Source organism: Lacerta agilis, chromosome 1 (assembly GCF_009819535.1).
Source record: "Lacerta agilis isolate rLacAgi1 chromosome 1, rLacAgi1.pri, whole genome shotgun sequence".
Classification (NCBI taxonomy): domain Eukaryota; kingdom Metazoa; phylum Chordata; class Lepidosauria; order Squamata; family Lacertidae; genus Lacerta; species Lacerta agilis.
In genome coordinates this window covers 81,811,113-81,837,246 of record NC_046312.1, presented here as the reverse complement: position 1 = coordinate 81,837,246, position 26,134 = coordinate 81,811,113, and the positions used below count along the sequence as shown (strand labels likewise).

The 26,134-nt window shown below is 42.9% G+C and overlaps 1 protein-coding gene across 1 annotated transcript; it reads left to right on the top strand.

Annotated features, from left to right (window-relative positions):
• Positions 1 to 448: 448 nt before the first annotated feature.
• On the top strand, positions 449 to 25,500 carry ALDH3B1 (aldehyde dehydrogenase 3 family member B1). The gene is made up of 12 exons (XM_033159372.1): positions 449 to 579; positions 10,420 to 10,593; positions 11,047 to 11,458; positions 16,597 to 16,759; positions 16,871 to 16,981; positions 17,503 to 17,623; positions 18,050 to 18,135; positions 18,491 to 18,572; positions 18,930 to 19,316; positions 19,766 to 19,932; positions 23,263 to 23,362; positions 24,422 to 25,500. The coding sequence occupies exons 1-12, from the start codon at positions 570 to 572 to the stop codon at positions 24,613 to 24,615; spliced, it is 2,007 nt and encodes a 668-aa protein (XP_033015263.1). The 5' UTR covers positions 449 to 569; the 3' UTR covers positions 24,616 to 25,500.
• Positions 25,501 to 26,134: the final 634 nt, after the last annotated feature.

Here is a 26,134-nt window from a genome sequence, read left to right as displayed (position 1 = left end):
AATATTACCTGAGCAACAATGAGAAATGGGCAAAGAAATTTACGTTCCAAATTTGCTTTGTGTGTGGGGAGAAGATGAGACATGTCCTTCTCTTACATTCAGGTCACCTCCTTTAGGATTGTCCTGCAAAGGAAACAATAGTGTCTGAGGGGAAAGGGGGTCTTTCTTACACTTAGGGTCCTATTGCCTTCACGTGAGTTCTCCTGCCTTCTAGGCTGTGTCCATGCAGTTCCATAAGGCCAGCACAGCCTCCACGTGCCCTTTTATGGGTTATCTCCACCCTTCCAGTCATATCCTTTGCAAGGCTTATTCTTGTGGTTTGGGCAGAGTCCCCGCCCCTTTCTCCTCCAGTCCCAATCAGCTGCTAGGTGACTTGCTCAGCACCCAATCACCTCTACTAGAGATGAAGGGAAGGAAAAACAAAGAAGCAAATATGCGCTGAGTCAAAGATAGTTCCCAGAGAAACAAATAAGGTGCTGAGGCTTCCTCCCATCAGTAGCACCCAGAGCCAGCCAGACATAAAGAAGCAGGAAGACAGGCTGAGGATTGCAGCAACAGCAGCAGCAACAATGGAAAGAGGTACTACTGTACTATGAAATGGTGGTTGGATGAGATCCAGATTTGTCCCTCGAGGGGGTGCTAGTTCTATCCCATCTTCAAGGAATGGAACAGCTGAGAGGGCAAGGAGAACAGCATGTTCTGCCTGCATGTTCAGATCGGCACATCCCTAGTGTTGTCAGTGGCTGAGGGGATGTTGTGTACAGAGTACAGAATGAGTTAGCGAAAAGCTATGGATAGCATATTGGATCTGAGAAACTCAGGATGCAATCCTGGTTCTAGACACTGCAAGGCCCCGAATGTTGCTATATCTCAGCTTCTGGTTTCCATCTGTAAAATGGAAATAAGAAGCTTTCCTCATAGGATCATTGTGAAAAGAAGCTTCACACGGAAATGTTGATGTGTGACCAGAGCCTTTGGCCGGACTGTAAGAAAGTGTTGAGAATGTTTGGCCAGCAGGACATTTGACAATGACAGCTATTTTAGCAACAGTTTTTACAAAGCCATATAGGAAGTCTGAAGAGCCTTTTCAGTGGTGGCTCCCAGCTTGTAGAATGTGCTCTCCAGGGATCTGGCACCATCTTTATCCAGCTTTAGGCACCAAGCAAAGCCTTATCTCTATTCCTGGCCTTTTGGCCCTTAATTTGAAGAACAACACTGTGGTGTCTTTTAGTGGGGCAGGGCCCGTAGTTCTGCCTTTTTGTTTAGCTGTGTTTTTAGGCTTTTTTATATGTATTGCTTGAATTGTAGGTTTTTATTGTTGCTTTGAATTGGTTTTAATGTCAGTCCCCTTGAATTACTTTGCAAGAAAATAAACTGGCAAATATTAACATTAAAAATAATAAAGTGTCTGTCCTGTATTAGGATCAAGGCAAGTAGCAACCTACTCTATTAGAGGTCATGGTAGTTCACAGCATTGAGTGCAGGGGCTTCTGGGCAATCTATCACTAATAATGGCTTTTGTTCTCATGCTATGGAAGTTACTTGAACAAAGGAAAATTCAGAAATCTATTGAGCAACAGCGACTTTGAGTCACATGATTGTTTTTGCTGATGTGATGTCCCTTAGCTTCTCCCTCAGAAGACATCACTGGGACTCCTTTATCCAAGGCACTGAGGAGAACTTTGTCTGTGAAACATTTGGGGCTCCTGGGATGAATCCTGCCTGAGCCCCACGAGGGATGAATGCTGTTATTCTCTGTCTAGGCAGAAAAAGACAAATCTAGCACCAGACCAAAAGTCCATTGTTAGCAACATCCAGGAAAGCTTCCACTGTGAGCAAGAACAGCAATTTCTGGGGTGAAGGAACTAGTAATTATCTGTCTCCCGCTCCCCGTATTTACCAGGGAAATGGTATAATCAAAATTATAGGCAAGATTCGATTAAACAGTTGCGCTAGCGAGAACCAGCACAACAAGCGCCACTAGTACAGTGGGATTTTCTCCCCTCTCCTTCCCCACATCAGATCTGGGGGGTTAGGATAATAATGTGAAAGGGGAGGAGAGGAGAGATTCCTCCATCAGGGAAGCAGAGATGCTTGCGGTGACTGAGCAATTTCCTAACTGTTGTTTTGATTCCACCCAACAGTATTTCCCTGCAAAGGATATTGCAGTTCTATAGAAGTTTTTCAGAATTTGATCTACTTACTAAAAACAGAGAGAGAGCATGAAAGCATACAGCAAAGGCAGAGAACTTGTTGCCCTCCAAGTGTTGCTGGACTCCAACTCCCATTAACCCCAGAGAGCACTGCCAATGGTGAAGGATGATGGGCATTGTAGTCTAACAACATGTTGGAGGGGGCATAAGTCTCCCCTTCCTGCTGTAATAGGTTCAATGGAATCTGTATACTAGGGAGGACAACTGGAGTCCCATTGGCCAAATCTGGCCTCCTGGGTGATGTTATGTGGCCTCTTTCCCCAGAGGGAAAGAGGGGTGTGAAGGAGCATTGTGTGTGGCAAGGGGATGTGGCAACCTGCCATATTTAGGAGGGGAGGTTGGGCTTTGGCCTTCCCCTCTATTGCTTGAAGTGGTCTTAAATTGACAAAAAGAGTTGCTGACTAGCTCGCTGTTTACACGGGAACAGGATTATTGCATTGCAGGTGGTTGGACTAGATGACCCTCGGGGTCCCTTCCAACTATTCTATTCTATGGTTCTGTAAGTTAAATGGATGCTCAGACAGCTCCCTGTTTCTCAAACAGTCTGGTTTGACAGCAATAAAAAAACATACAATCAGAATACAATACAATTATATTATCTGTCTTATTAATCTCTATAACTAAAATTCAGGGTGTAGACACATTTAAACAGATAACCAAATGGTAGCAACTGACTTTAACAAGTCCAATGAACCACATAAAGTATTTTCATTTTCAGCAAAGGTAAAGGTGGAAGGCAGCTAATTTGAGCTAATTCATGGGCAATTTGAGACCTGATGTAAATAGTAAAGACACTGAAGGCTATCACATAACATTTTGCCCTAGCCACGGTTCCCCAACTACAAAGCAGATGTGTATCTGACATTTTCTTTCAGAGATGTTGAATTTCTGGGAGGAATTCAATATCACATTTTCCCAGTTGTTCTGTCAGCTTGCCAGGTGAAACAATCTCCCCTCTTCTCCTCCATGTGCTGCTTTAGGGGATCCCTTGACCCCCAAGCCAAATTTGTGGGGGGCACATGAGGGGAGACAGTGGGGAAGCCCCAATGTACTAGTGGAAGCTCTTGCAGTCCTGTTTCCTTTTAAAATATTGTACTTTTAAAATGGATTGAATCTGTGCTTGCATGTATTTTAAAAGGAGTGGTGGCAATGGTGACAGTTTCCATACATGCCTGTATTACAGGGGTGGCCAACTTCCAAGAGACTGATCTACTCACAGAGTTAAAAACTGGCAGTGATCTACCCCCTTTTGTGGAGTTCAGGTCCAAGTTGTTGAGCTTTTTTTTAAGAAAGGAAAGCCCTGTTTTGGGGGGTTCACGTAAAAGTTGTCGAGCTTCTTTAGGGAGGAGGAAAGCAACATCAAGCTTTTTTTAAGGAAGGAAAGCCCTGTTTTTGGTGGTGGTTCAGGTCATTTTAGGGGTGCAGGGCAAAGATGCTGAGTTTTTTTAGGGGAGCCAAAGTTTTTTAGCTTCTTTGGGGGGAGCCACTGATGATCTACTGGTGATCTACCACAGACGTCCAGTGATCTACCTGTTGGACATACCTGCTATATTACATTTGTTGCGATAAGAACACATTTCTGTACTTACGTATTGGCAATACTGAGGTAACCTTGAAACAGTTTCAGACCCACTAAGTCCAAAGAAATGTTTAGATTCTGGATTCCTAGCTTCCAGTTAAGCAGCTGGTTTTTTGTTTTTCTTTTTGTTTTACCAACTTGGTCAACAACATATGTCAGTAAACTCTTAGGTCATTTTATATTGGAGTATGACTAAGCTTTAAAAAAAAAGGTTTCTGAAACTGACAATTGTTTTACACAATCACAATTTGAAAACATAACTAGAACAGTACTAAAAATTGTGACATAGGAACTGATATGAACAGAATTAAAACAGAAAGTATTAATGCCTTAAATTGGGGTGTCATTTTTTACTAGAGTGACAAAAACTGCTCAGGTAGATACAATGCCAGTTTTGGGGATCACACTGCTCTATGAACCAAGGTACAAGATTTATTTGCCAGGGCCCCACCAAGGCTGCAGACAACACCCACAATCTGCTAGATTATTAGGCAGCATGGTGTGAAAAAAACAATACTATTTTATCTCCTAAATGGAACAAAACAGCACAGTAAGCTAGCATTGTACAGGGAAAAACCTGTTGAGTCACTTCTGACGAGCCATAAGGAGGTAATCTGAGTAAAGACGTTTACAGAAGGAAAGGTATGATGATGCTTCCAAAAAACGACATTTCGGTTCGTTTAACTGTCTCTGCATGCTATTTATGCTACTTGCAATAGTTTTGTATGGCGAGGCTGTTTTGACATGTAGGTTTTTATAAACCAGAATGCCCTTGATTTTCAGAGGAAGCTTCACTTGTTGTCATTTTATTTATTGACTTAAGTTTTTTCCAGACCACCTTTTGCACTGAACCTTCCTTGCATAAACAAAAACCACCAAAAGTGATTGGCATCCATAAAGAAAAGAAAAGAAAACCACACACACTCCCTAACATTTATTGGGGCTGAGCCAAAATCAAGTTGTAATTAATCATAAATGCTATGAGCCGGAGGAAATTTGGAGCATGGTGAATTATGCCCGCTGTTTGATAGCCTACCTACATTAATTACATCTAGAAAATCACATAACATGCAAACCAGCAATCTTGATAAATTATCAGACATGCATCATCACAAACTCATCCCCATCGGGGCTTTAAAAAAAACAAAAAATAGACAACGAGACCCAGTTATATGAAAAAATGGGCAGTTCGAAAACTCAAGCCATGCACAAGTTATGTTATGACATTCTTAGCAGGGAACTGATTGGAGCAGTTGCATGAAACAATTGTGCTTGAAGGTATCATCGCAGCGCAAAATCATTGAATTTTAGCTTCAAAAACAGATAAATCCTCTATCTAGGTTACAGATAGATGATCTGTTAATTTGTGTTTTCTGAGTTTCTCATCTTAAATTCAGTTCTCCATATTTCTGCAGCAATTTGTCATTTTAAAATATCATGAAAATTTGTCAGCATTTTAGTATGAGTTTCTTTTCTATACACATTAATTAATTAATTAAATTTATTTATTATTTATTATTTATTAAATTTATTAGTCACTTGTTTTGCCACAGCAACTCAAAGTGACTTACAATATTTTAAGCAAAAAAACACATACATTGAATCCACATACATTGAAACTCTGTAAGCAGTTTTAAATAATATACACATTTTTGCAAGCAATTTCCCCATATATAATGCAATTTTGTTTGTTCTTTTCATTAATATATTCATTTTTATGCATACTTTGCCCTAATATATGATTTTTGTTATTAAAAAAAAATCTGTTTGGTTGGAAAACTGCACCACCAAGTTCAGATAACTGTGAATTCCAAAGGATACCCGGTGTTGTGGTTCACACATTTTTTCAAGAAAGTACAAATTTGGTTAGTTCTCCTTTAAATGTGAACTGAATCAGATTTATTCCCCATGCCGCATCTAGATGTAGAACTGCAATGAGAGTCAGACACATACTAACCTCAAAGAGCTACTTGGGAAGGATGAGTGCTTAGCCAAAAGTCACCCGTGTCCAAGAACCACCCTCCCCTAAAGCGGTTTCTCTTTAAAAACAAACAACTTTACAATCTAAATCCATTTTTCCTTTACAAACCAACCATCCATTCAACAAAAACTCAGTAGTGAGGAACCACTGCTAGTCAGTACAGACAGTGCTGAGCTAGATGAACCACTGGTCCGACTCAGTACAAGACAGCTTCCTATATGTCCCTAGTGTTTGACTGAATGGATGCCTCTGGTAGGAGAAAAAGAAGAAAGGTAGTTTTTGTCTATCCCCCTCCATCTATAGTGCCCAGTGCCCTCTGAAAATTGGTCTCAGAGGGTTGGGTGACCTTCCGGAATATGGTGGAAGGTGGCATTGGTGGCCTCAAGGGGGAAGAACAAATAACCATCGTCAACAAAATTGTTTCTCTTTTCCATTAGCAGAAGAATTTGCAGGATCAAAAGTCCATTTGTGAGCACAAGCTCACTGGATTCCAACAAACAGCAGCAGCTGGATTCCATTCATAGGGAACAGCATGCCAGAAAGCACAGTATAAGGAGGAAGGACACTCAGGGGGCTAGCAGCAGGTGACATGAGAGGAAGCAATGACTACGCTGAAAAGAAGGCTAGGGAGTAGCATTCATTCATCCAGGCATATTCATTGCCTGCTGACTCTTGCTTTGCTGGATCAGATTAAGGTCAACCTGCTCCAGTACTCTGCTTCCAATAGCAGCTAACCAAACACCTATGGAAGGTCACACAGAAGAAGCACGAAGGTGATGTCATTGTCTGTTTAGAACCAGGTTGTCTCCATCCACTGGTACAGAGCAGAAGCTACACCATCTTTGAACATCAAGGCTCCATTTAGTGAACATAACTATCAACCATTGACAGGACTTGACCTCCATGAATTTGTTTTGTCCTGTTTTTTTGAAGTTGCTTTTTGAAGCCATCCAAGCTAAGGGTCAACATGATGTTTTGTGGCAATGCATTACGCAAGCTAATTATGCTTCTTACCATCTGTTTTGTAGCACTTCCTTCCATGTGTTTTTAACACCAGGTGATTACTTGCTTCCATGTGTGAATCAGCTGCCCTGAAATTTCAATGAAGGCAGTTCATTTATTTAGTTGAATTATTGATTGAACATACATATTGGAGCCTTATATTTCTTTCTCTTTGTATACCACCCCAGTATGTCTGCAGATAAAGGTGCAACCAAGAGGCATTTTTACTGAAGTAAATAATGATAGGCCTAAATATGTGAATCAGTTCAAAGAAAACTTCCAAAGGAAGGAGGGCAGATTAGATGCAAAACCTGTTAAGGGGAAAGGTTTAATGCAGAGATGGGGAACCTGTGGTCCTCCAGATGTTGTTGAATTCCAGTTTCCATTAGATCCAGGCAGCACCATCAGTGGTCAAGGATGCTGGGAGCTGTGGTTCAACATCTGGAGGACCACAGGCTCCCTGCCCCTGATTTAAGAAGAGAATTGACAAGGTCATAGCATTTGAAGGAAAACATGGTTTTAGCCAATGCATTTACAACCAACTAGAAGAAGATACAGTAGGAAGAAGGCCCACAGCACTGTATCGTGTTTTCAGGTTATCAGAAGCAGTGTTTAAAAACATTGAAAAACATTGGTCTAGGGGAGAGACTACCAGAAGGATGAGCAAAGGCTTTAGCAGGAGATTCAGAAAGGAAAGAGTAGATCTTGAAAAGGAAGACATGATGTGATTGTTGTGACTGCACGTGAGAGATAGACAAATGGAAGAAGGGAGTGAAGAGATGACCTCAGTGTTATGATGCTATTGCAGGAGAAAAATGCTTTAATGCAGAATGATAAGGCCAATTACATCAATTTGTGGATCATAGAAGTCTCAGATTCAAGAAGGGACCCATCTCTACTAGTTAGACACTTCCTTCATACTCATGTTTTGCTTCCTCAAGACAAGTTTGGCCAGTTCTGGGGCAGTTCTCGCCAGAAAATATGAGTCGGCTATTATCCACGTGACACATTATGCGGACAGTGATCTTGTTTTAAACACAGAGTTAGGACACTCATTGCTCACTGCCATCCCAATTAACAAGCAGATTCCCAAGGGGTCATTAAGGCCCCACCCTTAATAACCCCACCATTCTCTTCTGGAAGGATGCTATCTTTTGGTTTTCAATAAGCGTCCTTCACATATTACTGTTTTTATGTGTAGAAGTAAAAAAAAAAAAATCTGTGTCAAAGATAGGGGTCTTTGAATTCATGCTCAAACCCTCACTAAGGGCCCATGGAGTCAGGATCCAAGTCCCAAACCTCCATGCTCCAACTGCAAGCGAGTGGAGGAGAGTACCCAATTATGAGCCAGCTCTGATTAAACCTGGAATGAATTCTAGAATACTCTGATTAACCTAGGATACTGACTCATACAAGGGACTTCATCCTAGGCTGCACATGTTGCATGAACTTCCTCCAGGTGACCATTCTGTATGTTTCCTATGTTCACTAGCAACCAGTAAACATTATAACAGGCACACTTATTTCTTGCAGAAATAAACTGCAAGACTGGGAATGCCAAATTGTAAAATTGAAACATAGCTCAGAGAGGGCCTGAGTCAACGGCGCAAGGGTGGATGGGGAAAGAAAGAGAAATTGGCTAATTTTATGTATCCTTTGCTTTTTGAGCTGTTATGGGAGTACCACACTTTTGTGTGAAGGAAATTCGTGCTCTGATTTTTAGAAGACACTTGAAGGGGCAAACACGCTCAACAGAATGAGGTAGCAGAATGGACTGTAACCCTTCGAGCTTCAGAGACTGGCTGCCACATATAAAAGTCCCTGCAAATCTGTGCACATAAAGAAAGAAATGTAGTAGCCTTTGCCTGCTGTGCTAGTTTTTTACTTACAGGGAGGAATATGAGGGAGCATTTATATAATCACAACCTGCCAATAGTGGAGGTTGGCTTATGGGGCATGGCCACACTGACCACAGTCTGCCCCCAGCCAGCCCCCACATGCCTGCCTTATTACTTACAACCAGACCAGGAAGTGGCACTGCCTGTCAGTTCCTTTTTCTCAATGTGGTCTCTTGTAGGATTCAGCAGCGGGGAGGGTGAGGACAAACCTAGAATGAGTTGGCCCTTTCTGTAATTGGCTCTTGCTCCACCTACAACTGACCCCCCCCATCTTCCACCCGACCAGTGCCTAGGGGCATTAGCCGCCACTGCCCTGCAATGCCAGGGTGAGACTGACTACCACTTGGGTGTGTGTGGCCAATCCAGAATGTGCTTGGTCGCAAAAGGGAAAAGCTGAGGTGCAGGAAAGTACAATGCAGGGAATTCCAACAAGCAAGGCTGTTTGCCAGCACAGCAATGCCTGGGTCCATGTGCCAGCCCAGCTCCTTTGTCATCCAAACATATACAGTGGGCTTTGGGTGTAATGATGGAGAAAAGCTCCCTCCAGTTGTGAAATTCCCTTTTCTCTCTCTAGACAGGCTCAAGCAGTGTCCCCAGTGCCAGGCAAAGACCTATCTTTTCTTCTAGGGATTGTAATGTTGTTTTAGCATCATTTCCACACCTTGTATTGATATTCATTATGCGAGTCTCGGCTGTTATCCTGATTAATTTATTTTGCCCTGTGCAGTGTGTTAACCCTCTGTCATTTTGATTAGTTCACCTCCATCATTTTAGTGTTGTGCTATGATTTTTAGTGGTTCTCAAAGGATGTGGTGTGCCACACTGGTGTGGCAGGAGAGGATGGCAAGTGTTGTGGGAAGATTCAAGGACAATCAAAGAAACATTTAAACATTTCAGTGAAGTACAGTATTGAATCAAAATAATATTTTTTTATTTGATGAATATGGACAACTATCTTCTCAAAATGGGAGCAAGTGATGTTGATTACAATCCTAGTTGTGTTTCCCAATTTCCAATTCCCAAGTTGTGTTTCTTTCTTTCTTTTTTATTACATTTTTTTTTTTGATTTTAAATATTGCATCACAAGAGTACAAAAAAACCACCACCTGTCGGTTAGCAAAAATATAGAAATAAAATAATTACCAAAAAACAAATATTGCATATACATAAAATACAGTTCTTTCATACTTTTAATACTTCTGTCTCTCTCAGCATGGGTCCTTCATTTCCTCATTAACTGCATTATATTATAACAATTAACTTAAGATATATTGTCTATATTCTTTATAACATATTATATTGCGGAATGTATATTGTCCCAATGTATTTCTTATCAGTAAAAAAATTGATGTGGCACGAAGTAAATTTTTATTCTGAAAGTATGGCCCAGATAAAAAACGTCTGAGAACTTCTGGATTAAGTTTGTCTTAAAACAATAAATGCTGTTTTTTAAATAAACTGCAGCTCCCAGAGAACTCTGGTTATGAGGTGACTCAGAAACACCGTAAATAAATAAACTAAGGCACTGAGCAAGACAAACAGCAAATGTCCCCTGAGAGTTTAGAATTATTTTGAGTCCATAGACATAACACCAGTGCAAGCTAAGAACCACCTAAGCCAGCTCTGTTTAAGAATAGAACACCTTCCACCTTTCCCTGGGAAGGTGCAATCGTACCCAAAGCCTATCGCAATTTCTGCCAGTCAGACAGCACACTTGACTTACTCTATTTTCTTCTCTCTTTCTAGCTGGAGAAATAGTGCAAAGTGTATTCTCAGGACAGTGGGACATAAGACAACAGCGCAAAGTTCCAGAAATTCCCAAACAACTTAAAGATACGCAGAGCACAGAAGGTGCAGGGGCGCAACCACAACAACACAAATTCCAGGAAATTCCTCTCCAAAGTGATGCAGGACAAGCAGGGACCTCTGGCGCTTCAGGACAACGAGGGTCTTCAGGGCAAGCAGGGAGCTCTGGTGCTTCAGGACAAAAATGGGGCTTTCCAGGACAGTTAAAAAGCCCTGGTTCTTCAGGTCAACCAGGGAGCTCTGGCTCTTCAGTGCAAGCAGGGAGCTCTGGTTCTTCAGGACGAGGGTCTTCAGGGCAAGCAGGGAGCTCTGGATCTTCAGGACAACAACGAGGCTTTTCCGGACAAGCGGGGAGCTGTAGCTCTTCAGGACAACAAGGGTCTCCAGGGCAAGCAGGGAGCTCTGGCTCTTCAGGACAAGCAGGGAGCTCTGGTGCTTCAGGGCAAGCAGGGAGCTCTGGATCTTCAGGACAACAACGAGGCTTTTCTGGACAAGCAGGGAGCTCTGGTGCTTCAGGGCAAGCAGGAAGCTCTGGTTCTTCAGGACGAGGGTCTTCAGGGCAAGCAGGGAGCTCTGGCGCTTCAGGACAACAATGGGGCTTTCCAGGACAGTCAAAAAGCCCTGGTTCTTCAGGTCAACCAGGGAGCTCTGGCTCTTCAGGACAAGCAGGGACCTCTGGCTCTTCAGGACGAGGGTCTTCAGGGCAAGCAGGGAGCTCTGGTTCTTCAGGACAAGCAGGGAGCTCTGGCTCTTCAGGACGAGGGTCTTCAGGGCAAGCAGGGAGTTCTGGCTCTTCAGGACAAGCAGGGAGCTCTGGATCTTCAGGACGAGGGTCTTCAGGGCAAGCAGGGAGCTCTGGCTCTTCAGGACGAGGTTCTTCAGGACAAGCAGGGAGCTCTTCAGGACAACAACAACAACAACAAAAAATCCAGGACCTTCCTAGTCCAAGCCAAGACAACAAGGGCGGTGAATTATCTAGGTAAGGAATGGGCACTGAGAGGACAAGTTAGAAAGGATCTCTTGTGTTTACTGGACCCTATTTTCTGTTCAGTTCAGGTATGTGTACAGTCAGTACATAGTCACAACTTCAGAGTCTGAAGAGGATACAAAAATAAGTCACACTGCACCTGGATTCTGTGCATATTTACCTTACGTACCCCCCCCCCCATTTAATTTTTTTTTTTTTTTGAAAACCCAAAAGTTGGAAAATCTGGATGTATAACAGCCCTACCTTACAGTCAGATGATTTAGTGGGGCTCCAGGAAAAGGTGCTTAGCATTGCATCCCACGAGGGGGTTGGAAAAAGGGAGAGAGAGCCAAGTGTTGGATTGGGACTCAGTTAATATAGCCACCTCTCCCAAAAGAGTATCTGTACCTTTAACTGTGATATAAGAGGCATCATTATCATCACCAACAAATGCAACTTCCTCCTTTTACTGTATCTCTGTACTTGTAGAAGTTGCTCATCCTTAGTTCCTATTCATGCAGCTTTTGCCAAGAAAAACTATAGGAACCCTTCCACTCAGTTAGGCACTCACTGGAATAGTCCTGTGAGCATCACTTTCTCACACCCTTATTTTCCCATCTGTAAAAATTAGAATAATAACAACTAAGTTCATAGTTACAGGTGGGTAGCCGTGCTGGTCTGCCATAGTCGAAACAAAATAGAAAATTCTTTCCAGTAGCACCAAGTGAGTTTGTTCTTGGTATGAGCTTTCGTGTGCATGCACACTTCTTCAGATACACTAAGTTCATAGTTCAGTTGTGATGATAAGCAGGATAACAATTGTAGAAGCACTTTGCATTTTAAAGGTGTCATTGTTAGTTTGAACTTGTCCCACTAAACTCAGTGGAAAACTACTTCTAAAAATATATATATATTACAGCACCTAAATGCATGCTAAATACTGGTAATTATGTATAAAACAGCATTATATGCAGAGCTACTCATAGGGAACCATACCATGAAATATACAATCTAGACTAGACCCTAAAATAGAACTTGCCTCCCTGGAAATCTTAACATTTCTTAAGGTAGGTTTTTGATCCTTGCGGCTTGGGAAAACATTTGAAAATTGGCGATTAATGCCCATGGAAGATTCAGACTGCATATGTACATTTGAAACTCACGGCCCATGTAAAAAAAAATCCTGGGAACTGAAATTTAAGCTTCACAGAGCTACAATTCCCTGCTTCCTTCACAAACTACAGTTCCTAAGATTATTGAGGTGAGTGTGCCTCATAGTTCGTTTAAAAAAGAAAACAAAAAGGTGGACTTTCAGAACTGCATTCCTTATGCCTTGCTGAGTTCCCTTCTCTCCATCTTTCTCACCTGTTGCCCTAGCCAACATTTTCCTTCTTTTCGTGTCCTGCACCATCTAAATCCATGCCAAAATATTTCTAATGGATTTGTGTGTTTGAATACTATGGAATATTACTGTAAGAGCACAGAATGCAAGCTTACCCATTCATTTTCACAAAAAACGTTGCGTTTTTGGTGCAGGCCAGGTGCTGAGTTTTGCATTTTATTCATGTGCTTTGAGAAATGGGGTTGCATCCTACTGCATTTTGCTCAGAATAGGCCCATTGAAATTAATGGACCTAAGCTAGTCGTGGTTATTAATTTCAATGGGTCACACAACCCATGGTTGCTCCACCGCAATACAGGTTTCCACAACCATCCGTTGTTGTTGTTGTTGTTGTTGTTGTTGTTGTTGTTGTTGTTGTTGTTGTTAATTGAATTTCTATACCAACCTTCATCTGAGGATCACAGGGCAGTTTACAATATATAAACACAAAAATACATAATGTAATATTAGGTTGCCATGGCATGGGTGTTTTGTTGAGACTTCTTCCAATGCAATTTGTTCTTCTCCAAAACCATCAGCGAAAAACCTATTCAGATGAATTGATTCAGAGTGGACCCATTGAAATGAATGACCATAACTGTTAGGTCCCTTCATTTCTACTCTATGTAAAACTCAGCTGAATACCACGTGAAAGGTTTATGCAATCAAAGGTTTGCAATGGGGACACGTCCTGCAATTTGCTCAGTAATTGCATTGCATTTGCTTTACCTGGATCTGCTAGTTCCTCTACAGGTGAAACTCGAAAAATTAGAATATCGTGGAAAGGTTCATTTCTTTCAGTAATTCAACTTAAAAGGTGAAACTAATATATGAGATAGACTCATGACCTGCAAAGCGAGATATGTCAAACCTTTATTTGTTATAATTGTGATGATTATGGCGTACAGCTAATGAGAACTCCAAATTAACAATTTCAACTTTGGGGTTTTCATCAGCTGTGTGCCATAATCCTCACAATTATAACAAGCAAAGGCTTGACATATCTCGCCCTGCGTGTCATGAGTCTATCTCATATATTAAACTCCAGTAGCTAATGAAAACAACTGCTTACATAAATGGACTTTTCCACGATATTCTAATTTTTCGAGTTTCACCCGTATGTGTCAGTCAGCTGATCTGCTGAGATACACACAATTTGTGTCAATCAGGGCATGATTTCTTTTGAGCATGGACACAGCCCTGGAATACATGCAATCATGATAAAACTAGTGAGCACCTGCATCTGGAAACAGGTACAAAGGGATTTTTTATTTTTTATTTTGAACTCTCTGTACTAAGTATCAGGGAAGGGTTTCCAAGGGAGACCATGTGATCTCAAGCCTGATTTAAATTTAAAACACAAGTTGCTTCGCTCCACAGAGAGATTATAGTATGTGTTTGGTCAAAGGAATTAAAAGAAAGAAAGAACAGGCAGATCAAGACTGCTAGCTCAGCTGCCCATGCCTGGCAGCATGAAGCCAACCGCAAATCAGGTACAATGAAAGCCGACTGGCAAAACTGGTTTATGGATAAGCACTAAGAAAATTGCCACAATCTGGAAGATAAACCAAAACCCAGGGGATCCATGTGACACTTTTCAATTAGGTCAGGGCAAAGTATTATTTAAAAGCAGTTTGATTACAATGATGAACCTGAGCCAGGAATCTAAAGCAAGTATTGTTCTCAAACCACAACAACTTGTTCTGCTCTCCAGCATTTAAGGAATAAAAGTTCAATGACATTCCCACACCAAAAAAATCCCAAGAATCCCCAGTAACCCAACCTCCTCGTTTCCTGTCTTGCAGAACTGCCCTGCAACAAACTTTCTGGGATAATCAGAGGGGAAAGATTGGATGGAGATTTCCCCCATTCCTCTTTCACTTCTCCACCCATCTTTTTGGGGTTCAAACTGGCAGTCTTCCTGTCAGCAAAAGCTGTCCAATCAGCTGCCGGGAAGCTGAGACAAGGGCAATGCTACTCAGCATGACAGGACCGCATCCATACAACCTGTACGTCTCCAAAGATGTTGCAGCAGCAAGTGCCAGGCCAGGTCTCAGGGTGGAGCCTATTCAATGGGAAACGTCGGAGATGGAAATAGCTCAGGAAACAGGATTTGTCTTTTTAAAATGTTGTGCATTTGGAAATTCAGGGTTGTTGCTTTGCTCTGTGCACTGGGTTAGGTTTTTGGAGGTTGGTCAACATCTGTTATTCACAGGTTATGATACTCCTCTCCAGAAGTCAGACCGGTCCTGGATCACAGGGTGCTAAACTTTTTGCTTTGCTTTATCCTGCAGAAAGCTACAGTTCACAGCACCCTTAACAAACTAGGATTCATGGGATGTGTGTGTGCTTTGAATGTATGGAGCATGCCTTCTCGTGCCTGCTTCTTCCCCAGTCTTCTGTTCTCTCTTCTATTTCTTCCACACCGTCTTGTGGCACCTACATCTCCTTTCTTATAGAATCATAAAATCACAGAATTGTAGAGTTGGAAGGGTTCCTGAGGGTTATCTAGTCCAACCCCCTGCAATGCAGGCATCTCAGCACACGGTCCCCCATCCAGTTTGAAACCATATTGTACCCTGCTTAGCTTTTCAAATGTGCTAGCATTTTTATTACTGAGCCACTACTGTTGGAGTCTGTCCAATCAGACAAGAAGGGAGTGGGTGCAGGCAGTGAAGGCGGACCATTTGATGAACAAATCTAGCATGGAAAATTCAGCTCAACCGATGGGCATCATGGTGTGCCTGTTGCAGTGTTGTAGTGTCTGCGGACACCCCGTTGATGACCCTTCACAGTAGTTGAGAACATGCTGTAGACAGATTCCTTTACTTCTTGTTGCAGTGGGTGGCATTCAATGCTAGTCCTACACAGAGTAGACCCACTGAAGTGAACAAACATGACTGCCATTCATTCATTTCAGTGGCTCTGCTCTGGACTTAGCCCAATACAATCCAGTGCAACCCAAAGTTATTTTGACTTTGAACAGATGAGGCAAGTATTGCTAATGTGCAGTCTGTCCAGTGAGCAGCCAGTTCTTAGTGGGGCTCCGTTGATTCTCTGAATGTCACCCTTATCAGCTGAGTTTGTGAGGTAAATGTGGTGGCAGCTCCTAAATACCAGTCCCTATTGTGTGTGTGGAAAATGCACATCAGCCCCAACGTGACCCACACACCACTCCAGAGCACAAAGGAAAAACATTTCATTGACCCTTTCCTGAGGTACAATAGAAGAAGAGTTTGGATTTGATATCCCGCTTTTCACTACCCGAAGGAGTCTCAAAGCGGCTAACATTCTCCTTTCCCTTCCTCCCCCACAACAAACACTCTGTGAGGTGAGTGGGGCTCAGAAGACTTCAAAGAAGTGTGACTAGCCCAAGGTCACCCAGCAGCTGCATGTGGAGGAGTGGAGACACAAACCTGGTTCCCCAGATTATGAGTCTACCACTCTTAACCACTACACCACACTGGCTTTCAATAGGGTTTTGTGCATCTTGTTCCTCCTACATTAATAGGACGAGAAGCTGTTGAGCAGGAGATGATTCTCCCCAGGTAGGCACACAATAATAAACAAAATAAGGAAAGCAGACACCCATCAAGGATAATACAATTCTGGGGTATCCTCCTTTAGGGGGTGGCGTTTTCATAAATGATCCATGACATGGGTCTTGCAGCAGCTCTTCAATCTGCTTTGGGTCCATACAATGAAAAGTGATATACACAAGCCTCAAATAAGTAAAATAAATAAATGAGAGCACCTGCTTTCTCTCCAGAATGAACCCCTACGCTGGCCTTGTGGACTGCCTGCGTGCCACCTGGCTGACGGGAAAGACACGTCCCATGGAGTATCGGAAAGGGCAGCTGGAGGCACTGGGCCGTTTCCTGGAAGAGAGAAGGTCGGATCTCCTGCATGCCCTGAATCAAGACATGCGAAGGGTGAGTGTGGTCATCCAGGTCAGAGGAACCACAAGGGTTACGGCCTGGTGTGGCTCTTCAGCCCAGAATGGACTCTGCTAACGTATTTTCTTTCCTGTGTCCTCTGTACAGCCCCATTTCGAAGGGGAGGTCGCTGAGGTTGCCTTCACAAGGAGTGAGGTGAACAATGCCCTTAACAACCTGTGCTGCTGGATGAAGGATGAGAACGTGAGCAAGAACTTGGTAAGGAGGCTGAGTTGAGAAAAGAGGAAAGATGAGCTCGTGTGTTAAATGGGGAGAAAAGTCTAGAAGCTGTGCTCATTAAACTGGGGGTGGATCTTGTATCTGTGCAGTGCCCTTTCAAAATGGTTATAGGGATGTTCTATTTGAAGGAGTCATTTAACTCATTATTACTATCTATCTATCTATCTATCTATCTATCTATCTATCTCTCTCTCTATCTCTATCTATCTATCTATCATCTCTATCTATTTATTTGTATGTAAGGTCTCAAACTGGGGCCTCCAGCAGCTGGTCTCCTAGTGCTTTAGTTCCTGTGCCAGCAGCACTCAAATTCCCACTGGTTTAGTAAGATCACGTACGTCCCCCATTTTAGCTATGTTGACTGAGTGCATTTTCGCACTAAAAATCAGCAATGGCTGAAATGCACTTTCAGGCTTTCATTTCTACAACTCGCTTCACTCTTCTTCACTATTGCTCCACGTGCTTCATAGATTTTTGTGTGTGCCTTCACTTCCCTATAGGCCACCCAGCTTGACTGTGCCTTCATCCGCAAGGACCCGTACGGCGTGGCCGTCATCATTGCACCCTATAACTACCCCATCCATCTTCTCTTGGTGCCTCTTGTGGGGGCCATCGCAGCTGGTGAGTGAAAAACCACCAGAGGTCCTCCATCTAGTGCAGGGGTCAGCAACCTTTTTCAGCCGTGGGCCGGTTCGCCGTTGCTCAGACCTTGTGGTGGGCCACACTATATTGGGGGGAGGGGAATGAAGGAATTTCTATGACCCACAAATAACCCAGAGATGCATTTTAAATAAAACGACACATTCTACTCATGTAAAAACATGCCGATTCCTGGACTGTCCATGGGCTGGATTGAGACGGTGATTGGGCCGCATCCAGCCCATGGACCTTAGGTTGCCTACCCCTGATCTAGTGCTTCACAGCAGAATCCCCACTGACATCTCCCTTCTTCCACTGGTCTCTCAGGCTGCTGCTGCTTGTTTCCAGGCATGCTGTAGTCTTTCTGTCTCGTGTCATTATGGTAATGTGTCCCTTCTCTCCCACCAGGGAATTGCGTGATTGTCAAACCCGCAGAGCTAGCCCGCCACACTGAAAGGCTTCTTGCTGAAGCACTGCCTTGCTATCTTGACCCGGTGAGTTCCTCGGTGCCATCTTGTTTTCTCAGAGCATAACTTATGCCAACTTACATGCCTCCTTCCTGCTCCCGAGCACTGAACTATCTCTCAGGAGGATGGTGGTGGTGGTAAACTGAATTGCATGAGAGGAGCTGTGCTGGATCTGTTTTCCACAGTAGCCAACCTGATGCCTATGGGAGGTCTGCAAGGGAGGAATGAACACACCACCATGTTTTTGCCATTGTTCCACAGCAACTGGTATTCAGAGGCTCACTATCACTGATCTTGGAGAGCTGCACTCTTCATAACAATAGTCACTGGTAGCCTAATCCTGCATGAATTTGTCTAACGTGAACCTTCTCTTATTTTACAGGAAACCTTTGCTGTAGTGACAGGTGGCACTGAAGAGGTAACCAAACTACTAGAGAACCAGTTTGATTACATCTTTTTCACAGGTGATCTCTCTCTCTCTCTCTTTTAAAAAACAAAATAAAAAAACCCTCCATTTTTATTACCATCACCCTTTTATATAGTGCTTATAAAATTAAAGCATTCTCATAAGCCACATCCCAACAGAATATTAAATTTCCACTTAAAAAAAAAAAAAGCAAACCTTGATCTTGGAATGGCAGTAAATTATAAAAATTTAATATGGGCTATGTTACTTATTTCCAGAATTCATTTTTACACAGATTCTTTCTTTAAGCACAGGATTTGGGGTTCCTTGGTGCAGAATGTGAGGTGGGAGTTTGGGGAGTAGCGGCCTGCATCTCTCTCTCGTGACTCCCCTAAATCTTGCCATCTCTCTGCAGGGAGTCCTCGTGTGGGAAAGATTATAATGACTGCAGCAGCCAAACACCTGACCCCATTGACTCTGGAGCTGGGGGGCAAAAACCCCTGCTACGTGGATAAATGCTGCAATTTCCAGAACGCGGCCAACCGAATTGTCTGGGGAAAGTTCTTCAACGCTGGCCAGACTTGCATTGCACCAGACTATGTGATCTGCACCATTGAAACGCAGGAGAGGCTGATGCCCTGCCTGCGCCAAGCTATCCGTGAGTTCTACGGTGACTGCCCCCAGGATTCGCCCGACTTTGGCCGTCTGATCGACGATAAGCACTTCCGGCGCCTTCGAGCATTCCTGGAATGTGGCCGAGTGGCCATTGGTGGAGAGTCTGATGAATGTGACCGTTACATTGGTGAGCAAGTGACCTGCTGACGGGGAGCCTGGGGTGCGGGAAAAGACCGGGAGACCCTCTTTGATTATTTCCCCCCTTTTTATTTTTTGACATTTATATCCTGCCCTTTCTCCCAAAGGAGCGCTTGGAGGTAAACAATGTAACAAAACAGAATTAAAATATATTTAAAACATTTAACAACGCAAGAAGAGCCCTGGTGGATCAGGCCAAAGGCCCATCTAGTCCAGCGTCTTGTTCTCACAGTAGTCAACCAGATGCCTATGGGGAAGCCCACAAGCAGGTCCTGAGCACAAGAGCACTTGACCCACTCGCGCTCCCTAGTAACTGGCATTCAGAGGCTTGGGAACTATGAAGTGCAGCCTTGGGTAAAATGAAGGCCGTGGCTGAATGGGAGGGCATGGGAGCAATCTGAGAGTATAATGTGTCTTAGTGCAATCTTCTGCCTGCAGCCCCCACTGTACTGGCTGATGTGAAGGAGTGGGAGCCGATCATGCAAGAAGAGGTTTTTGGGCCCATCTTGCCCATTTTCACCGTGGGAGACTTGGACGAGGCCATCCACTACATCAATAGAAAGCAACGCCCACTGGTTGCCTATGCCTTCTCCTGCGACTGCAAGGTACGCTTTAGGGTTAGAGCTCTCCTGTTCCGGGACGTTGGGGATGGTTACGGGCCAACAGCCAGAGAGGTGTGGTGCTGCTTTCAAAATGTGCTTATACTTGGCTGAACCAACATTCATATATTGTCCACAGAGAAGATCCCAGCAGCATATCTCTGCATACCCATAGTGTTTAAACAGTGCGCCAGTGGCAAGGAGGCATGTTGGACCACCAGCTTCTGTGTAACATACAACAAATGTTTGTGTATATGGTAAATGCACAGTCTCATGCTTGTTTCTTAAGACATGAATTCCATGGAGGTAAAGGAGACTTAGCTACAGCATAATCCTATACATGTTTATTAAGAAATGTGTATGGGCTTACTCCCATAGAGGGTTGCAGCCTTGTTCCCCAAGTATGTATGTATAGGATTGTAGCCTGAGCAAGAAGGAGCAAGCTATATTTGTCCCATGAAAATCAGTGACCACATACCAGTCAGCACCAAATTCTGACAGCAGTGAATTTGCTCTGACCTAGACATAGAACATGAGGTTGTTTGCGGTTGTGATGGACAAGAATAGATGCATGCACACTAAGCCTTTTTTTAAAAAAAATGCAACGAAGTATCAAGCTGTACACGGAACAAGGACCATAAAGTGGTGCTACAAGTAATCTAGTGTGCAGCTGTTTGAAAAATAGTTTGCAGAGCAGTAGTTCAGAATTTGGTCTATGGCCAACTCTCTTCCTATTTATTCCCCAGTCCCTTAGCCTAACATTAAAAGATGATCACCAAGTGACAGAAAGTAGAGCTGAGGATTTAGGGCCCTCAATTATCTTTGCGGTGAGTGGGGGTGTGTGGCTGAGACACGCTAGAATGCCTTGCTGGTGTACTTGAAGTTATTAACATCTTTAGATAGCTGTGGCGGTGGAGACTTTAATCATCAGGCTTCAAAGCAGTTTGCACCTACACCAGTTATTATGTATATCAGTGGCATAAATCACACACAGAGGCTTTCGGCTTCTGCAAAAAAGACAGTGTGCTCTGTAAAACCGCCTTTCAAGGTAAATCCTTCTTCCAGGGCAGAGTTGCTGGTAAACAGCAATTCATGCACTCAAGTAACATGAATATTGGGAAAGCTTTGGATGTGGGGAAGGCGACAGTGTTAGTGTCCAATGTACTTCCTTGGATAGTGGCTCTGACATTGCAGTACAGTTCCATTCCCCCACCTACCTGTGAGATTTTGAGCCCACCATTTCTTTTTAAAAGGGGAGGGAGTACATAATGCTTTGTATCTTTTAGTTTTAAAAGATCTCTGAAGGGTGTGCGCTCACCTTTTGTCTGATACTAGTGCAAGAGCTCTCTCTCTCTCTCTCTCTCTCTCTCTCTCACACACACACACACACACACTTTCAGAATGCAATGTCTTGTGCTAGCCAGTGAGAAGGTGAGTGGAAAGGTCTTAGACTGCATGAAAATTCTAGAAGGTAACTTTTGTGCAGCATGAATGAATAAAGAATAGCTCAATTTCAAAAATTTCATATGTGTCACATGAACAGTGGCAAAATGGCCATTCCAGCACAATTCTATGCATACTCACATGGAAGTTAGTTCCACTGAATTAAGTGGAGGCTTATTGTGCAATCCAAAGTGGGGAAATTTGCAAGGGGTCAGACACGCTTGTGATTTACCCCATGCAACGCCCACAACATCCAAACCCCTGGTGGTTTGGATTGCTCTTTGCCTCTCAGGAAAATCTGTATAGGATTTCAGCATGAATTTAATGTGCCACAAGACTCTTGGTTGTTTTTGTTCAAAATTCCACTTCACATTTAAAAGAAACCACCTTATTTAAGGGGAAAGACCCTTAAAATGTGATATATGGCATAAGTGAATTAAGAACCCTATACTGCACAGCGCATGGGAACAATCCATTGGGAAAAGTTCTTATACAAATGCCATTGAAATGAATGGAAACTGTGCCACAGTCCTAGTGTCAGTTCATGTCCCAGATGTGTACAGTATACTTTTCATAGGGGCAAATGAAGCTGGCTTATACAGGGTCAGATCATTGGCCCATCCAGCTCAGCATTGTCAGGCAGAGGTCTCTACCTAGAGATGCCAGGGATCGAACCTGCTGAGACTTTCTATATGTAACTCAGCTCTGCCGTTGAGTTGAACCTCACCCTCCCAGCCCCAATAAAGGGGCTGCGCTGCATTGTGGCAACACCATGTTTGCCAACAAGGATCTGCTGGGCAGTGAGCTGCAGCCGATCCCAGATCCCTCGTGACTTGGCTTGTATCAGACTCACAAAGCCTTGCTTGCTGAATTCATTCACCAAATGGGCACTGAAAACAGTTGGATGGTGTATCTTCAAAATGTAATACGTGCTACTGTTTTCCTCATACCAAGAACAAACTTAGTTGGTCTCTAAGGTGCTACTGGAAGGAATTTTTTTGTTTTTTATTTTGTTTTGACTATGGCAGACCAACACGGCTACCTACCTGTTACTGTTTTCCTGTTTGGGGTGACTGGGCTGCCTCTGAAACTTAAACTCCTGCCACGACTGCTGCCAATGGCCAGTAGATGGTGCTAGTGCAGCAGACATCTATTACAGTATTTCATTTCGACATCTATTTGCATGCATGTTTTAGTTCTGTAAACTTTCCCACTCATCTCCTCTACTGTCTATCAGAAGCCTGAGTTTTATGTAATTTTCTTTTTAAGAATCCAGACTGAATGCAAGGGGTCCGTTTATTAACAGAGGACTGAAACTCCTGTAGTGCATCAGCTGTGCACACATCTCTTGCTGTTCCTTTACGTTTAGCAAACTTCTAGACTGTAGCCCCAGCATATGATCTTGCATCCTTTAAGTCAGAGCACCTGCTATGGTTGTCATAGGGACACTACTGAACACGATCTCCCCTGGATAGCTCAGTTGGTTAGAGTGTGGTGTTACTAACACCAAGGTTGCAGGTTTGATCCCCATATGGGACATTTGCATATGCCTGCATCGCAGTTCACAGATGATTTGCTAGACACTGTCATCAGTACAGAAACTTTTAGAAAGGACTAAGGGACCATGAATGGAAAAACCCTAATAAATTTATTGACTCACAAAAACAGACAGTACTCAGTGGGCACTACCTCAATGGGTAAGGGACTTTCCATTTGGATCTTGCAAAATGTCAATAAACATCTATTATTGGAGCAAGTTTGATGATAAAGCTCTGAAGAAAATAAATGGTTGGAAGTGTCTCTAATTACAAAAGCTAAAACCTGTCAAACCCCAAGCTTGAGGCTACCAGGGACAAGGCCCTTGATATTCTTCTGCTCTTTTTCTCTCCATAGGTTGTGAACCGCGTATTGAATTGTACAAGCAGTGGCAACTACTGTGGCAATGATACCATTATATACTCAACATTGCTCTCCTTACCATTTGGTGGCATAGGTATGAATAAGGCCTTTCTCCCCCATGTTGCCTCTTTCCCCTATCTCTGCACATGCTTCCTCCCAATTTGATACTCCTTCCTTTCCCATGGGTGAGAAAGCCAAAGGCCTCAAAGGTTTCCATGTTGCTCTTGGTGCATTTGTGGATTACATGCACAAAATGCAAAATAGAAAAGAAAAGGGAATTAACAGCAAACATAGAAGCTGTAGTCTGGGGATTTGCTGGCAGGAAGGGCTCAGGCTTTGAACCCTTCCTTTACCAAATTACAGCAATCCTTCTGGGTTAACTTTGTTGTTGTGGGGCTGGAAGAATCGCTGTTCAATTCAGGCCAGGTCCCAGTACCTCTAGTTCTAGAAGTAGTAGCTGCTTCATATTCATAGGTACTATTTGTATACATACACATTACACTTTTGCAGCATATATGCCAAGATAACCATCTGTCTCCATGGGAATATAACAATTTTTTGTATTCAAATCTTCCAGAATGCAGCATCTCCTTCCCCTCCTGTTTTCATATAAGGCAGGTTTAATCAAAGGATTGTGTTTCACATGTCCAGCGCAATCCTGTGCATGTTTACTCACACATTAGCTCCATTATGCTGAAGTCTTGCTCCCAGGCAAGAGTGCAGAGGCCTGCAACTGAATTTCCTTACATTTTTAAAAGCTGTCATGGTTATTATTTTTATGTGCCACTCCGTGAATCATTTTCACTAATGGTAGGAAAGTGGGAAGTCTGGCCGAACGTCAGAACAAAGTATCCAAGTATATACTGTTTGCAGGCAGAATCAGGTAATAAGATACTAGATTATCTTTAGTCAATGATTTTAGGTTCAAAATCCTGAAAATGCCTTGAAGATAAACATCAAGGGCTGTGATAAGGGAACTCTTAATGAGCACACCTGCTGCAATCTGGCTTAGAGAAATTGATAGTACTGTTGTTGTTGTTGTTGTTGTTATTACCCCACCCATCTGGCTGGGCCATGCCCAGGCTGTTGGGCAAACACTAAGCTTTTGCCAGGGAGCAGGATCTGAACTGTATGCTTTCTTCTTCTGTTGCAGGATACAGTGGCTTCGGCAAGTACCACGGCAAGTTCAGCTTCGACACATTCACTCATCATCGTGGTTGCCTCTTGCGCTGCATGGGATTGGAGGCAATCAACACCGTTCGCTACCCTCCCTATACCGAAAGCAAATTACAATTGTTGCTCTCCCTTGTTGATGTCAAGCGTAGAGGCATGTGCACCTTGCTTTGAACTCCATGAATCACATATGCCTTCTGGCCCCAGGAGCTGCTAGGAAGAATTTAGCTGCTGGAGACAGAGAAGATTGCTTTATCTGGCTCTCTCCTCACCTCCCAATAAGGCGCTTGCCTAAACTCTTACCTCCTGGAAAAGCCTTGCCCCATTATCTTGATTACGTGCTACATGCCCTCCCACCCCTCCCCTTTTTCCGATCCCCCGTTTTGGTCGGTCCAATACCTAGCTGGTGGTTATATTTCGATGTCATACAATGTATAGGACCACCTATTTCATTTAACTAAGTACTTGCAAGGTTTTTGCAGTAGGTAAAATCATAGTTTAATTTCCCTTTTAACAGAGTTTTATGAAGCTAATTACTGATTTAATGTCCATGATCACCAATTCCTTTGTAAAGACTGGTGAACACTGTACACTGGAATAGCTATCCTCACAAATATATCTGTATCTGTATGATTTCTTAAGGAGTGATGTTTTCATGGGTGAAAGTAGAGGCTGGTGCTTAAACCAATTTAATTCCAAGGAGATTCAGAGTTAAATCCATGCAACTTGTTGTACAGCCAAATCTTCTTTTAGTTTTATACCCTCAATGCTGTCATGCACTATCCCTCAGATATACCCCTTCTAGTAATCTCAATTCTTCTGATACCCGTTTCTGTACATTAGCCACATCCTTAACTCAGACTCCTCATCCCATCAATAACTTCTGAACTAGGAAATCCTAAGCATCTGTACTCAAAAGTTAATTCCTACCAAGTTCAACAGGGCTTGCTTGCTAGTAATTATGCTTATGAATGCAGCCTTATTAACACTGCTTGCATAACCGAACATTTTACAAGTAAATGTTTTATTTCTGTAATAAAGATCTTGCATCAAATCTAACCAGTTGTTCACTTGTGTTATTCAAATGGTGCCACCAGTATACTTAGCACAGTAATTTCCTGCCCTAAGGAACAGAAAGGGACCAGTAGCAGTACTGAGTGAAGAAATCATAAATGGTTCCTAACAAGGAAATTTCCATCCAGAATGTCTGCTTTGTATTTTATTTTTGCAGGACCTATCCATGTTATCAGGTTTCTTCATCAACCATAATGATTTTTTTTAATGAACTGTCATTCTCTGCATGTTCCCAGATTCCAGTTTTCTCCACCTTTTCTCCACTCCACAGTGTAAATTGTAATCAACTGTTATGAGGGCAGGTTGTATTTCCATGCAGCTTTTGAAACCCTTCCTCTTCACTCAGTTGGCTGAAAGACAGCCCTCAAAGTGGGTTGCACAGTAGGAAGCTGCCCATCATTCACCTGTAGTTATGATCACAGCTACACACGTGTGTGTGTGTGTGTGTGTGTGTGTATTCATTCCTATTTGCACTACATACAACTGGAAATCAGCTATGTGCCTATTTTGTAATTAAAGCTTTTCTTTTTTCATGCAAAACTAAGACTGCAATTATATTATTATTATTATTATTATTATTATATCCCACCTTTTTCCCTGACAGGGACTCAGTGTGGTT

Excerpts from the sequence above, each read along its gene's own strand:
- ALDH3B1 (XM_033159372.1), top strand. Across the intron at positions 18,573-18,929 it reads TGATTACATCTTTTTCACAG|GGAGTCCTCGTGTGGGAAAG; the intron begins GTGATCTCTCTC and ends ATCTCTCTGCAG. Across the intron at positions 19,933-23,262 it reads CCTTCTCCTGCGACTGCAAG|GTTGTGAACCGCGTATTGAA; the intron begins GTACGCTTTAGG and ends TTCTCTCCATAG.